This window comes from Apaloderma vittatum, unplaced genomic scaffold (genome assembly GCF_000703405.1).
Source record: "Apaloderma vittatum isolate BGI_N311 unplaced genomic scaffold, ASM70340v1 scaffold13080, whole genome shotgun sequence".
Classification (NCBI taxonomy): Eukaryota; Metazoa; Chordata; class Aves; order Trogoniformes; family Trogonidae; genus Apaloderma; species Apaloderma vittatum.
The window spans coordinates 50,405-66,582 of NW_009694130.1; the positions used below are offsets into that span (position 1 = coordinate 50,405).

Sequence of the window (16,178 nt, forward strand, 5' to 3'; positions counted from 1 at the left end):
CCATGAAGAATTTCTTCCTAATGTCCAGCTTAAATTTGCCCTGTTGCAATTGAAACCGTTCCCCCTGGTTCTGTCCCTAATTACCTGTGAGAAGAGACCAGCACCAACCTCTCTACAATGTCCTTTCAAGTAATTGTAGAGCATGATGAGATCCCCCCTCAGCCTCCTCTTCGTCAAAGTGAACAGACCCAGCTCCCTCAATCGCTCCTCATAAGGTCTGTTCTCCAGGCCCTTCACCAGCTTTGTTGCCCTCCTCTGCACTCGCTCCAACACCTCGATATCTCTCTTATACTGAGGTGCCCAAAACTGAACACAATACTCAAGGTGTGGCCTCACCTGTGCTGAGTACAGAGGGACAATCACCTGCTAAACTAAGCTGCATGACATGAGATTGAGACGTAATGGTCATAAATTGAAATGGCAGGTTCTGACTGGATGCAAAGGGGGAGGAAAAAAAGTTCTCAGTAAAAATAATAAAGTACCAGAACAGGTTGCCCAGACAGGCTGTTCTTGGAGGTTTTCAGCACCTTATGGACCAGAACCTTAAGCAACCTGCTCTGAGTTCATTCATGACTCTGCTTGGAGCCAAGAGGGTGCAGCAGAGGCCTCACGAGGGCCCTTCCAGCCCAAACCACTCTGTGACACAGAGTCGAGAGGCCAGGTGTCTTGCTCCAAATCACATACACGGATTAGGATTTCAACCCATGTTTCTTAAATTCTGGGCATCTAAGTCAGTTGCTTGTCTCCTGCTGGCTCCACTGAACATCAACCTTCTGTCTTCAGGTGGAAACTCAGAAGGTCTCTTTAGTGTCTCCAAAACCACAGGAATACTCACAATAACAAGAGACTTATCCAAACAGACTGCTCCCCTCTATTACCCCTTGGTGGTCACTGCAACGGATTCAGGTCTGCCGCCTCTTTCAACTTCTGCAAAGGTACTAAAATTTTTGCCTTAGTGTCTTATTTGCTCAACTGTTCTAAACTGAGTGTAACTACACCAGGAAATGGGTATTAGCAAGGCAAAACTATGCAAAACGGGAATTGGAATGTCTGAGTCCTGCTTTTGTTTCAGGAACAGGGTACAAGATGGTAACAGTTACAAAGTTCTACTGCCTTAGCAATTGCTGGCACATCAGCTATCATTGTTTTGATCATGCCATTTCAGAAAAGAAAAACAGACTCCAGACTGTGAGGGAGGAAGGTTAAGAGGAGTGGTGACTTGTGTGCAAGGTCAAAGAGGGGACGTAGGGGAAGTATGCGACAGAATAAATAGGAGGCACCAAGTAAGGTGTTCCTGTTCATTTTCATATAATAAAAGAAAGAATAAATTCTCAGTTGAAGACTGAGAGATGTAAATGTGATGAAATAAATATTTTATTTTTTTTTACACAGTGCATATAACTGGCTGGTGATCTTTTGCCACTAAATAGCATGGCTTAGCAGAATTAAAAAAAAAAACAAACTAGAAATGTATGTGGATAAAGGCATGTAGAAAATTATGTTCAACAGAACCTTAAAATGCAAACTTTTGAGCCCTCATTCTTCAGAATATTGGGCAGTAGCTGTCTGGCATCATTTAGAAAAAATTATCTTTATTTTTCTGAAGCAGTGGGTATTATTTATTTACCATCTGTCACCTTTTTCATCTATAAAGTCAGTTATAACAATTTTAAAATACTGTACTTCCAAGCTCCTGCCCTGATCATACATTCTCCAGTGGAAGAATTTGTTGCAAATACAAATCAGCACCTCTCTCTGAGAGCTTTTCAGCAAGTCAGTTAATTCTGAGAAGTACTGAACATGACGAACGAGAATCCCTCTTTGTAATTAGGGAAGCGTATGGATGACCTAAACCCCTGAGGTTGCTGGTGTTTTTCACTAACTTTCGCTGCCTTCAAGGCATTAACATGTCAAACAGCACGCAGCACTCATGGACTCTTTCTTGCCAACAAAGTTCTGAACTTCCGCTGTTGCACACCTCAAAAGAAAAGTCTGCCCAACCTGAAAACATAACCCCCGTGGTCATGTCCTTTTCTCTGCAGGTCTCAGTAACAATAGCTCCCGTCAACTTTTCCCTCCCGGTGTTCTCAGTATCAGGCTACCAGCCTGCCCCTCTGAGTGAGAAAGCGCTGCCGGATACGTTTGTGGTACAGATCAGCGTGTTGTACAAGGCCCCTGTGATCTACGAGATCGTATCTGGAAATGAAAAGGGTAAGCTCCGTACATGAAGTAACAAGGGAGAGGGTGTGTTGAGCAACAGGCGCTGCAGAGATTTTTTTGGTTGTTTCTTCTCTCTCTCCTTTCACTTTTATCTCAGCCATTAATACTGGATGCGTATCAACCAGCGGTACAAATTTGGTATGGATCAGGTGCGGGCACATGACAGAATTTCTGTCAGATTAGAGAGAGCCACATGATACAGAACTGGCTGCGCCAGATGAGTGCTTTGTCTGCTACAGGAAGATCAGGCGGTACCTGGTCAGGCATAAAGTTATGGTGACTGGAGAAGGAATAGCTCATTCAACACAAAGACTGCTGACAGAAAAACTAACTCGACAACATTTTCTTAACAAATGTGAATGCGTAGAACGTTTACATGGTTTTGGTTGGATCAGTGCTTTGTCATGTGTCTTTAACTGAATATAGAGCTGATTTTATGGTATTGTATTTCTTTTTTGTGAAGTGTTTGGTATGAAGTTGTAGTCGCCTTGAAGTGATTTCCACAGTTGCTCATCTTCAGCAAGAACAGGACTTCATATGAAATAAAATAACTTCTGACTGAGACAGGGACAAACTCAGTGTTTCAGAGGAAGGTGGAGAGTGGTGGAGTGAACTTACTCCCCTTTGGTTCCCATCTGACCTTCTGAACTATTTGATTTTGTTAATTACGGCCCTGGTTATATGTGACATTCTCATAAATTCATGTTGAATTTTATTTTGTTCTTTGAAGAATACTGTAACATTCATATTCATAATGCATAGTTTGCATTGAAGGGTTTGTATCTTCAGCTTTAACTAATGAAATCATAAACAGAACAATTTATGTTTTTCTTAAACAGAGTATTTCTTTATCAATTCATCCACTGGTATTGTAAGAACAAAAAAGAATTTGACAGTGGAAGATTTTCCAATCATTTTCAATGTGCGAGCAACAGATTCATCTCATGCTGGCATATTTAATGAAGTTTCTGTGAAAGTAGAAGTTATTGATGAAAATGATTTCCCTCCAGTTTTCCCATCCTCTCTAGTAGAAGCAACATTGAAGGAGGTAAGAAAAATGTCATCCAAACTGAATGACAAAAGGCCTCAAAATAATAATTATTAACCTGGTCCATTTCCAAAATTGAGTGAAATACAGGTTTAATTATTAAACCTCTTTTTAATGTTCCCAGTTAGTTTAATGGAGAATGTTAGAATCACATTTCCCCGCCTTAGAAATTAATTTCCATCTGAAATATTCACATGGTAGGAATTGCGGGATGCCCTGTTGGATCAAATCAGATCAGGTCTCAAGTGGCTCTGCAAGTAAAATGGTGACATTTACTGTCAATCTTTATGCAATTAACATTTTGAAAATAGATTATTTGTTTTGAAAAGGGTAATTATTAGCCAAATAGTGTTCAGAGAGAAACATGATTTTGAAGTTGAGAACTTCCATTGAGTTTCTAGGAGTAGAGCCTGTTAAACATGAATAATTCCTCAATAGCAAGTCTGTTTGAAATCATGGTGATTTTTTCTTCCTGAAGTTTTCTGTTGTAGGTAGAGACATGGTGAGAAGTAGTTCTTTTTGTAAATGACAAAAAACAACCGATTCTGCTGAACAGGTTGTAGAATTTGGATTTTAAAATGTCTGTGCTATTGTAAGTGTATGCAGCATCTATTACATCTCCCTTTCACATAATTCAAGACATTGCAGCTCACGAGTCTCTGACAGCCTCAGTCTGTTCCTCATCCACAGAATTTATCCGCTACTCCGATTGTCCAGCTGAAAGCTCAGGATAACGATACAGGTAGCAATGGCTTGCTAACCTATGGCATTCTTAATGGAGGTGGACTAAAATTCAGGATAGATGAAGCAACTGGAACTCTTTATTCCACTGCCCCCTTTGATTATGAAGAGGAACCTACAGAGTATCAGGTTTGCTTTAGATTTCTTAAGTCTTCACTATTCAGAACTCTTTATCTTTCCCTTGGGTAACACGCAACACCTTTTGGTTTTGTTTAGCTGGATATTGCTTGATCTTACTTTGCTTCAAGCAAAAACATTGGGGAATTTGTTGGTTCTATATAAAAAGACAGTTTTAATTGACCAAATACTCCTTAAGTTTTTTTAGTCATTTTCAAGTGAGTTCATAATTTGACTATGGATTTCTAAAAATACTCCAAAGTTTAAAATGCACCAAGATTTTTTTTAATCTTTATGCAAGTACCTATTTGTATGACTTCTCATTACCAATAATTGTGTGGCTCACAGGTGGTGGTATATGCTGAAGATCATGGAATCCCTGAGAAGAAAAGAGGTTACTGCACAGTTGTGATAAAGATCATTGATGTTAATGACTGTAAACCTGTCTTTGATCCAGTGGCTGAATTCAGTGTAAATGAAAATGCACCTGTGGGATTCATAGTTGGAAAAATCACAGCAAAAGACAATGACACGGGAGACCATGCCTTTGTTCTGTATAGCCTTACAGGTAACAAGGAACTTTCTCGCTGCACTGCAACAGCTGTCACTTTGTTGTCTATACTGTTACAAGTGTAAATAGTATTATGTGTGTTATCTCCTAACTCCTTTCCACATAAGCCAAGAAGGTTCACTTTCACCTGGTTTGGTATTTTACTAATTTATGCTCATACAGCTTTCAAACTGATTGAGTTGGGAACGTCCTGTGCAGAAACTACAAGTTGTTCTGCTCTAAATCATACCCGATTCTCTAAAAAAATAATCTTTTTTTCAAAACTCCTGCCATAGCTGCAGTCAGCAGGAGTAATCTTGATGAAAAAAAAAAATGCCGATAGCCACCTCGAATGAGGAATAAGGATCTAGAGCCTAACTGATGCCTGCCTTGTAGAACTCGTTGTGCTTGTGCCGGGTATTAAATGCTGCTAAATTAAGCCTCTCCTCAGCCTGTGGATTGCAAGCATATCACAGCTTCTAGGAGCAGATATTAAATGGTATCACAAGTGTGTCGGGGACCTGTTTCATTATTGATGGCTGCTAGAGAGCTGTGGTTTTCCCCCTTGTGCTGGCCACCTTTACCTCTGCAGCAGGAGTGCCCCAACAGACAGCAGGTCACCTCTTCTGCCACCTCGGATCTCTGCCCAGGTCATTCATATAAAGTGTCTTTCAATTTCATTTTACGTTAATGTGCTGGTTCGTCAACTGCAGTGACTGAGCGCTCTGACTCGTGCTTCCTGTCCCATTTAACTGGGGTAGCTCATGGCATTGCTGTTGAGAAGAGCACTCCTGTTGCCTCGGCCCCTAAATCTGCCAGAGATGGAGATTTAGACCCCTCTGGACCACATCCTGCAGGAGCTAAAATGGCTGGTTTTTATTGAACAGGCCATCAAGAGCAATGTTTACACAGTTTATAGGTTTTTAGAGTCTTTTACGTCCAATACACATACAGACTTTGAGGTGGTTTTGGACAAGGGTGGCCAAACCCAGTGAAAATCGCTGCCAGGTCTTTTGGCAGTCAAACTGATTTCCCTTCAGGTCTGTGTGGCACTCAGTCCACTTTCCTTAGAGACATAATAAATTCAGTGACATCTTCTCTTAGAGATCTTAGAAGAAGCACTATCTTGTTACAGTTCTTCATGACTGTTGCAAGCAGCAAACATGAGACTGAATGTACAGAAGGTCAGAGGACTGTAAAAGTGCCCTGGAACACCTCTGATCTCCTCTAAGAGTTGGACAGGCTTGGAGGAACTCCAGTGTGGTGTCCATTGCCATTTGTGTGCCTCAAGCACTATTACTTTTTGAATATGACAGCAAAACTTGTTAATCCATTCTGTTGGCTCACATTTCAAATGCTCGTCTGCGCAAAATATTTTCTGTTTTCCTTCTACATTAACTATATGGTAGTTAAATATTTTTTTTTCCTAATGAGCTCAAGCCACAAGTAAACGTATAATTTAAGAGTGTGTTTCTAAGATGTATTCATGGATAATGCTTCTTTCAATATATCTCAGGTGGTGGAGGAAATATATTTGAAATAGATGAAATAGATGGCAACATTAAGATAAAGAACTCTCCAGACTATGAAAGCATGAATAAATTCAACCTTACAGTGAATGCAGTCAACAGTAAATCTGCCCCTTTCTTTCAGGTAAAAGTCTGTTATTGTAGTGAGTTTTCTATTCAGAGTGAATTTTGAACTAGTGGGAAGGAGATCTGTCAAAGATATTTATTGTACAGAATAGATTAGTCACCTAATCATACTTAGAGTCAGACTTTTGCAACCTTTGTCCTTGCTGAATAGTATTATACTCCATAATTACTGGAAATATTTCAAAATCGTGCATGATGGAATTTGACCCTAAATTGTTTGCAGACTGTATCAGGGAACTAGAATTCTTGCCTGCTGCTGTTAGTACTTTAAGCGCTGTGAAAATTTTTCATGGGAGAGAAAGTAATTTTCAGGAAATTGTTCTAGTTCTGCTGTATTTCTTTTATTCAGAAAGATACTACATACTTTTATTTAACAGTACTAGAACATGTGTGGTTCCTGTAACTCTAGCAGCTGTAGTAGGACATGTTGGCCTCTTAAATACATCCCATTCTTACTCATTCAGACACCTTTCAAGATGTAAATCCTACTGCAACATTGAAATCTTCCCTTTTTTGTATTAATATCCTGTATGCTGAGTTAACAAAATTAAACACAACACACTATTTTACTACAGCATCTGTGTAGCCTGATGTAGTTGAGAGGTGTCCCTGCCCATGACAGGGAGGCTGGATTAGATGATCTCTAAGGTCCCTTCTAGCCTAGGCCATTCTAGGATTCTATGATCTGCAAAGTCCGTTTTATACTTTTTGTTGCATATGTGGCTAAATCAGACATTCTAAATATTCTAAAATGCATGAAACCATTTTGTTTTCTAGGAAACTACTTATGTCACTGTTCTAGTGATTGATGTGAATGATAATGCTCCAGTGTTTGCTCAGAATTCCTATTCCGCTTCTATAAACATGATTAATCCTGTAGGTGCTCATGTCATAACGGTGACCGCTACCGACAAAGATCAGGTAACCACTCCTGTTTGATTTTGACACTGCTTTAAGCTGCAACCCAAATAGGCTTTCCTCTGTTCTTGTCCTGATTTGAGCAAAACACTTCTCCAGGCATAAAATACCAAATGTAGCAGAAAGTGAATTCTGATTGACTAACAGCACTGGGAATTGGAAATTAGGTCTCTTGATGTTTCTGCCTTGACATTGATGTACTCCCCGTCTTTGGGCATGTCAGCTATATTTGCCTTAATTTTTCCCTTTATTACATGAAGTTGTACTGGTCTTTCAGAAGTATACAAGGACTGAAGCAATTGAGTGTCTTTTACTTCAGAAATTCAAGTGGATTCAAAGCTAGGCATCAAATTGAACATGGAAGTGTTAGCTTACCAAAAGTCTCTGAAGTCTGGTACCCCAGCTAATTCCCACTGTCCCCAGTTTTAAAACCAATTTTGTTCAGTATCTCTCTGCGGCACTCATCCAGGCACCAGCAGAGATATCCAGTAGTCGATAAGGTCACCATGACAACATCACCAATAATTATAGAATTTAAAAGACAAAACATCTAGAAGTGACAAGATAGGTGTAGTAGGTGCCTTCCTATTGCTTCACACGCCGTTTTGGTTAAAATAGCTGCAGCTGTGATATGTTGCCACAAATAATCTGGCAGCGCCTTTTTTAACCATCCTTCTCAATGATTTTATATAAAAAGTGAAATTGTTGAGGAAAATTGCTGGACTCTGAGAGATCTACACTGAGACCCTGCCTGGTCCTCTGCCATGCAGAGTGGCCCTCATCCTCCCTGTGCCACCTTGTCAGGATTCTGGGGCAGAGTCCAACACTGAAGGCATTAGACTTTGTCCCTGTTCCTGAAATAATTATAAATCTACAGATTACTTAGGGACAACAGATGTTCGCGGTAGGGCTTGATCCTGCTGCTGCAGAGCCATGGAAGTACAGAACGCAACGCTTTTCAGAGATACAGAGTGAAGTGCGACAGAGCGAACCCCAGGGGTTTGTCAGAACGGCTTTTCTTGGGAAAGTGAAGTGATGTGCGTAGAGTAAAACGTGTCAGGCGCTCCTGTGGCAGGCAGGAGTAGGGCTCACTCTCACAGCAGTGGGGAGGCCGTGCTTCTCCTCAAGGCATGAACAGGATCCAAGGGACTTTGGCTTATTCTTGTTGACATCACACCTTGAGATGATTCTCTTTCACTACTCTGATTGTCCCTCTCCACATGTGTCCTTAACTTATTTTCCTTAGAGATTTATTTTTTTTCTTCACATTTTTACTGTGTAACGGGCCAACTGCTTGTGACTTTTCTTCTGCTTTGTGTTTTTATCGCACCCATCCTACCACAGCTAACCCCAAGTTTTCATTCTCAAAATAAATTCACCATTCTCAAATTCACGAGAGACGTTTAGACATTGTCAAATCTCCTGCTTCAGTGTTTAGCCTACCTTGCAAAGTTTACTCCCAGTGCGTGTAGTTTTCTTTAGTATCGCTATGGGATTTTTTTTTTTATCTTTGAACATTAAAATTAATTTGCGGGAATCAGGGGGCTCTGCTCTTGTGTTACAGCTTGAGCTCAAAGTAGCTTTGAGCCTGGTTCTAGCTATTTAAAACACCTCTGGCATTCTGTCGATTTAACCATGGAAATATTCAGATTCCAGCAAGTCTTGGGGCACTGAAATCATGTGGTCCTGCAAGCAAGAATTTCATGAAGTTGCTCTCCTTTCATGGCAGGGGCAAAATGGCCTTATTGAGTACTACATCCTCCCAGATCAAAACTCCAGCCAGTTCTTCCTGATAGAAGATATGAATGAGGGGAAAATAATTACTACTGGAAATCTGTCTAGATCTGGAGAGATCCGCCTAACAGTGATGGCTAGGGACAGAGGCTCTCCATCTTTAAATGACACTGCTACAATTACTCTCAACGTGTCCGAAAACCGTCCATTCGTTCCTCGGTTTAATGAGAGCGAAATCAGGTGAGGCTTTCCTATTGAGTTATATAACTGGTGCATATTCTCCAGGTAGTGCAAAATGCACTCAAAGTCAGTGAGCTCTAGCAAACAACTAGGGGAGGGGCAGGATTTTCCATAAAGAACTCGCTCTGAAAGAGTAGTATTTCAAAGCCTGCCAATGCAACAACTACTCAGACATTTAACATTATGATTTATCATTTATTTTCTGTATTAGTGTATCTGTTTTGGAAAACACAGGAGTGGATCACTTAATTTATGTTTTTGCTGTGGTTGAAACTTTGGGAACAGCGATTGATTACAGAGTTGTATCTGGCAATGAACAAGGTGAGTAGTGTTTCCCTTACTAAAGTAACAGAATAACCTGTCTTTTGTGTGGCTGATGTTGCTGTATGCAAATGAGGAGATGGAAAGCCAGGATAAAACTTTGTGTCATTTAAAAAAAAACCAAACAACAAAACCCACAAATTGCAAAAAGAATTTCTTTCAGAGCTCTTCAGCATGGACTTATTAGTCTTTGGCTAAAGAGAGTGCTATAACTTGCTGGAAAATGGGTTCCTGTGGTCTTAAGTGAGGATGATTTGCAGGCTGAGGGAGCCAAAATAGAAGTCGTAGCTAGCAAGCAGCTTCCTCCCTGTCAGTCATTTCTAGTCTATCATTTCCTTGCATTTGCACCTACATCAGGGCATCTGCCCTCCGCTTTTTTTGACTGTGCTGCGACTGCATTTGGCAAACACAGGAAAAAATAGTTAAAAACTGTGAGCAAACCTGAAAATCGGTGAAAAAGCAGGTGTGCAACTAATAGGTACAATTCTGTTTTCAAAGCGTGTTGTTCCTTTACATGTTTAAAGCCTGTTTGGTCTGGGACAGGACCCCAGCTGTGATGCCTTTGCTGTTCAGCCGGTGGAAGTGTTGTTGCATTTCACATTCTTGAGAGCAGAGGACTCATGGCAACATCTTAAGAGCAACTAAGACACAAGAGGTAGGAGGGGACACAAGTGAAATGTTAGCTATACCAACTGAAGTGCATGTTTTTCCTTTCAGGCCATTTTAGATTGGATCCAGAAAGTGGTCAGCTGAGAACAGCAATTAATTTGAACTATGAGGAAGTTTCTCAGTATGTGGTTTTAATTGAAGCAAATGATAACCTCTCATCTGCCGCAGAAGTCCAGCTTTCAGGTAACTTTTTGCTTTGAAGCACATTCTCAACTTAAATTGGGGCAATGACGCTGCCGCAAAGCCACCGCCTGAGCTGCCCTTTGGCAGTTGTGCCTTGCTGGTGTTTGTTGCTGCAGTTAACTCGTGTTTGTTCAACAGGACTGTTTGCTCAAAACGTGGCAATGCTGACAATCTCAGTGCAGGACGTAAATGAAGAGCCGGTGTTTTTGAATAATGCCTACTCCGCTCGGATACCGAGCTCTGTGCCGTACAAGTACCCGGTTATTACAGTTCAGGTGGAGTATATCTCTGTGCTCTTTGTGAGGGTAGAAATCTTTGGAAAGGTTTGGATTTGTTCCACAGTTAAACTGTGTTAAAGGAGCTGTTAAATCTGCTCTTGAAAGCTTGAGACTGATTTTGCCTGTCATCCAGGTTTAACATGGCGCTGGTGAAGGATGGGGTGTTTAGGGAGCTGGTCTGTGGGTCTGTCAGAAGAGCTATTGCAGTCTGTTCTGACTCATGCTGTTGTTGTGGATTATATACTGCACAGGCTGTAGTTCTCTCTTTGGCACCATCAATCACTTTGTTATCTATCAGCCCCCAAACGGAAATGAATCACAAAATTGAATATTTATCGTCTTTTCCTAAGTCTGGTGTTAGCCCTCTGTTCTAGCCTGCTGCTCCTAGGCTTGCAGCTGTAGAATCCTTCAGACTTTATGGTAAATGTAATTTGCCATTGGTCCCTTGGTCTGATTCTGATAGTTCATGCCCCACTTTTAGAACAATGAGAAAAATATGACAGCGCTGTCCTGGAATACTCCAGTCTTACAAATTGAAACTGCAGAGCTTACTGGCTGAAGAGCAATGTGCTGCCCAAAAGCCACAAAGTGAGTTTCACACGTGACCCCTTTTTCAAACCCAGGCCACAGATCCAGATTCAGGAGACAATGGACTTCTGCTGTACAGCTTAGTGAATAATCAAAGGAGTGAATTTGACATTGATGAAAATACAGGGCAGATTTTTACAGTCTCTGTAGCAGGAAAGACTGGAACATTTTATCTGGAAGTCGAAGCTGCAGACCAAGGCACAAGAAGACTCACAGCCCGGACAACAGTCAACGTAAGTGAGATTGCTATTTGTAGTCTTGATTTGCTTCCATGTCCAAACTCTACAGAGAGGCTACATTTGGTGATGACAAAAAAAATACTTAGCACCATACAGTGAGAGTGTCAGATACACCAGTATTTACTACATACTTTCAAGCCAGAATTATGAGGTTGCTGTTTCCATGGACATGTAAAAATATATTGGCATGAAGACTGAATTTTAGAGATCAATTATATCCAAGCTGGGTTTTTTCTGTTTTGTTTTTTTTTAATCATTACTATTATTACTTATTATTTGTTTTGGTTTTTAAAGTCAATCTAAGAGAGGTTACAAATGCTGTAGAAAACCTTACATGTGATTCCTTTCCTTTATTAGGTAACCATTGATTCCAGTTCCAGTAACAACATTGTGGTGATGGTACTTAATCAGAAGATCAACGTTGTTGAAAGAAACAGCGCTGAAGTAAAAAGGTATTTCGGAAACTGTGAAGCTTATTGTGATACAATAACTGATGACACATTTAGAGTCCCTTTGAGATAGGGATCTGACAGCCTATGGAGGAGGCGATACAGCCAGTGCCCGTGAAAAGCTAGGCCTTCGGTTTGATGCCGTTCAAAATAATTTGAGGGAATTCACAGGAATTCACCAGTTTTTACCTGGTGAGGCTTTGGCCTGAGCTGATGAACATCAAACAGGTTACTGGACCAGACGATATCATGAGGGCTCTTCCCACCTCACTGGTTCTGTGATCTTTATTTAACAACTAGGATAAAGGTTTTCATGGGTAGAAGGCTCAAGATACAAATGTGGGGAGACACAGGACAGAAGCCACAAACCAAACTCACCTTTGCTACAGATGAAACAATCCTCCTTGTAGCACATCAGCAAATCTTCTCAAGGAGGTCTCAGTGCCACGGTGTGAATGGCCACGCAACAATCAAAAACATATTTCGGCCTTTTTGGCATGTTAATGAAAATACAAGATTTTTTGTTTGGTTATATGTAAAAGTATATTGGAAATATTGAGTCCTGTGCTTTTGAGGGGGAATCATTTTGAAGGCTGAAAAAATGAGTTTGTAATGTTGATGCTCTTATGGCACCATTTTTTGCTGCTAAAAATTAAATGGAAACCCTAGACCTGCTCTGCTGCTTTCTTTGAAGCAGCTGGTACTAACTGCTGTCAGAATGATGGATGAGCTGTACCAATGGTCCCATCCAGTGTGAAAAAGGAGAAAACAATAAGGATTATGGGACTGAATTCCCCTTCTTCCCACCTTTACTGTTTATGATACTCTAAAGGTATCACTGCCTGTATTCATAAAAAATAACGTCAAGCATGAAAGGAGCCATATGTCACTCTGAAAAGCATGTGTAAATATATGACATACTATGCAACGTCGGTTATGAAATCTAGGCATAAGTGATGGGGCTTTTAACTCCTTCTTCCTCTAATTAATTGTTCAGTTATGCTAATGGCAACTACCTAAGAATTTTCAGGCTATGTACAAAAGTTAAATAGCATCTACTAATGAAAAGTGTATTTGCTTTTCAGTCAGAGACAAGAACTGGATTTTTTTTTTCTCTGCTACTCAATCGCTCAACAATATTGGGCAAATAACTTAATTCCCTTGCTGGTGACAATCCTGTATTTTTACACATTTAGATTAAACCACTAAGTATCTGCAACATGGTGTATTACGTACTACTTTTCTATCATTTTATTTCCAGAACAAAAGAATTTATCATTGCCCAGTTAATTGAAAATGTTTTCTTAATATGATGGCAGGGTCCTGGAAGATAAACTTACGTGGAACGTATACATCATTGACGTCGACTCCAATGAGTCTGAAAGAAAAGCAAGAAGCACCACTGATGTAACCTATGTAAAAATTATTGCTTTTGATGATGCAAACCAGGAGGTACCTGCAGAAGATGTAAAAAGGTCCGTATGGCACAGTCTGTCTTCCGGGTGTCAGAGCTCCCCTAGCTAGGTTTTGTTTCCCTTAAAATTATTAATGTCTCGGACAGGTTTAGAACAAGTAACATTTTATACGAGACTTACTTATCTCAAGCCTTAAATGGAATTTTTAGATTCAGAAAGCTTTCATTATTCACTGAAAGGTAATTTTCACTTTGTAAAAGACGTGATTAAGGCTTTTCCTCTGAGGAAAGCATTATTGGTATTTGTATGTGGATTTAGAGGCCACTGACTTCTCAAGTTCAATTTTCTGAACTTTGCAGCATTCTGACTCGTAAGCACCAGGGCTGGTTGCTAGAAAATGAGTTTTTCCCCTTTGGAAAAGGTCTTGGTGGACCAGGGCACTGTATTCTGTTATTTTTCTTTGCTATTCTTCAAGTCAAAACAAAGGCCTGAAAAATCATCAGCATTTCATTTGTCTATCTTCAGAAAACTTAGGGAGCAGAAGAGTAAAATTGAGACGGAACTGGAGGCGGTATTTTCAGCATCAGTTATTGCTGAAATAGAAGAGACTCCTGCAGACTCAGCAACTCCTGAACTCATTGCAACAATCGTGCTTGGGGTTCTGCTAGCCTGCACTCTCACGGCCTTCCTGGTATACGTAGTTATTACCAAAAAGAAAAAAAGGTATAAATAGTTTTGCTTTAACTATCCAATTTAGGCTTGCACCTAATAAGCTTACTTTAAATGTCAGCTTGAAAAATACTTATGTCATAAAGTACTGATGTTTGTGTAAATCAAACGGCCTGGCCTTGTACGGTAGATATTAGACGCCCTATGTGTAAGTGACAGTTGGTTTCTTCTTGTGTTTCGTCACACAGCAAGAGCAGAAATACTTTTTAAAGCAGAGAAATGTGGATAGTGGAAATTTTAACTGTGAAGAGGAGCACAAGTAGCTGTAATATCCCCACATAAGTCTCCTCTAAACCTGTGAATGCTGAAAACAAGGGAGGTTTTGCTGCTGACTTCAGAGGCAGCAGGACCGCCCAGCAGAGGAAAACAAATACGTTTCCAGGAGGGCAGTGGGTACTTACCCTGTTACCATAACAGAAAAATAGGGAATACTCCAAACTAATCCTCAGGATGATACTGAAAATAAAAGTCGTGTATTAATCTTATGACACAAGTGCTTCGTGTTCAGTTCTTCAAACAACTATAAAGCCAATCTTCAAAAGGAATGAACAGTTTAATGTATTTATTTTCAGAAAGTATTATCAACAACATTTGGTTAAGCAGCAGGCTGAAATTACCGGGGGAATTGATAATCTGTATGCAGCTGACCAAAATGGAAGTCGGACAAGCGTAGGGGAACTAGAGCACACGAATAATGTGTAAGTAGAATGCTGGTATCACACATCTGTAAAAACCACAAATTAAAAGATGTGGTTCTAATTTATTCTGGTAACATAGGATTTTCCTTGTATCTTTCACTGGTGTATAGGTCGATTTTTAAGACTGTTTACAACTGTAAATTAAAAACTCTACACAAGCTAATACCTTTGAATCTTGTATTGACAATTACAAGGGCAAATTCCTACTTTAATCTTTAACAAATCGTTAAGCTTTATGCAGAAAAAAACCATCAGGATACACAAAGCTACTGGGCAAGATGCCAGTAATTTTGAGATCAGTGTACGTACAGCCCTGCATGTAGAGGGGCTGAGATTTCTGTCACTTAACTATTTGCAAACTTACAGTATATGAATTCTCTTAACCCGCTTTCAGAGAAACTGAAGCAATAGTGTTCAGCAACAACAGATTCATGACAGGAGGTGATACTGGCAAAGATGTACTTCGGGATGATGAAGAACAGAGTTACCTTGAGACATATTACAAAGGTGAACATAAAGAAAATGTAGCATCTGAAAAATCCGCTGAACCTAGAACTGTAAATGCCCAGCCTGCTGCAGAATTCACGACAAAACAGGTAATTGGCTTTTCAATTGCAAAGAATGGTGTGGGGAAAAAAAGTGAAGTTGTGATGGAACTAAAAAAAAAAAAGGGGCAACCAACTTCTGTGAAATAATGAAAATCTCTGAGGAGGAAGCGAGTTTGTCCCTGCTTAGGATGAGGAAGACTTTGTGATCCCAAGGAGAATGGTGCCTCTTTTCCATCTTTTCCAGAATATGTAAAGGGTTCTCATGGGCTGCTCCAAAAACTTGCAGCCTTGAAAATGATGCTTTCTTTGTGAGCATCAAGTTATGAAAGTTGTACAACTTCTTCTGCTTAGAATTTGTCCACACTCTACCCTTTGTAGCTTTCTGCCTCATCCGTGCTGTTTTCTTGCAGGACTCCTTTCTCACAGGCGGAAATCAAGGCTCAGCTTTTTCCATAACCCCTGATCTCAGAGCGCACACCTCTGATAAAGAACTGAGAGGAGTGAAGTTTTCAGAAGTGGCAATTATTTTGGACGCAGAGCCTCAAGCTGATGATTCTGATGATGACGATCCTCGTGATAATTAGCCTGATATCAATGATGTATTTTTTGTTGACTAAGAATGCATGATAAGGAAAATTTTTAGGCAAACCCCAGTGACACTCACTGGAACAGTAGAGAATTAAACAAGCTGTCAAGAATATGGGCGTTCTGTCCACATTTTAGTTCCCGCTGCTCCTGGTGTTGGTGGTGCGGGCGATGGGCAGGACGGGCAGGGCTGTACGCGGGGCTCTTTTCCCCGTTTCGTACCGCGCGTGCGGAGGGGAAGCCAATAAACCCG

At 40.4% G+C, this 16,178-nt stretch overlaps 1 protein-coding gene across 1 annotated transcript in view; it reads left to right on the forward strand.

Annotated features, from left to right (window-relative positions):
* LOC104271772 (protocadherin Fat 4-like) overlaps nt 1-15,924 on the forward strand; it is a 39,192-nt gene extending 23,268 nt beyond the window's left edge. Inside the window, exons 27-45 of the mRNA XM_009866556.1 lie at nt 784-935; nt 2,043-2,211; nt 3,060-3,268; nt 3,959-4,138; nt 4,475-4,694; nt 5,390-5,548; nt 6,193-6,329; nt 7,109-7,252; nt 8,979-9,223; nt 9,435-9,544; nt 10,262-10,396; nt 10,535-10,719; nt 11,298-11,495; nt 11,859-11,953; nt 13,270-13,425; nt 13,891-14,088; nt 14,667-14,792; nt 15,187-15,388; nt 15,751-15,924. Of these exons, the coding sequence (XP_009864858.1) occupies nt 784-935; nt 2,043-2,211; nt 3,060-3,268; nt 3,959-4,138; nt 4,475-4,694; nt 5,390-5,548; nt 6,193-6,329; nt 7,109-7,252; nt 8,979-9,223; nt 9,435-9,544; nt 10,262-10,396; nt 10,535-10,719; nt 11,298-11,495; nt 11,859-11,953; nt 13,270-13,425; nt 13,891-14,088; nt 14,667-14,792; nt 15,187-15,388; nt 15,751-15,924 (3,194 nt within the window). The remainder of the gene's footprint in view (nt 1-783; nt 936-2,042; nt 2,212-3,059; nt 3,269-3,958; nt 4,139-4,474; nt 4,695-5,389; nt 5,549-6,192; nt 6,330-7,108; nt 7,253-8,978; nt 9,224-9,434; nt 9,545-10,261; nt 10,397-10,534; nt 10,720-11,297; nt 11,496-11,858; nt 11,954-13,269; nt 13,426-13,890; nt 14,089-14,666; nt 14,793-15,186; nt 15,389-15,750) is intronic.
* Nucleotides 15,925-16,178: the final 254 nt, after the last annotated feature.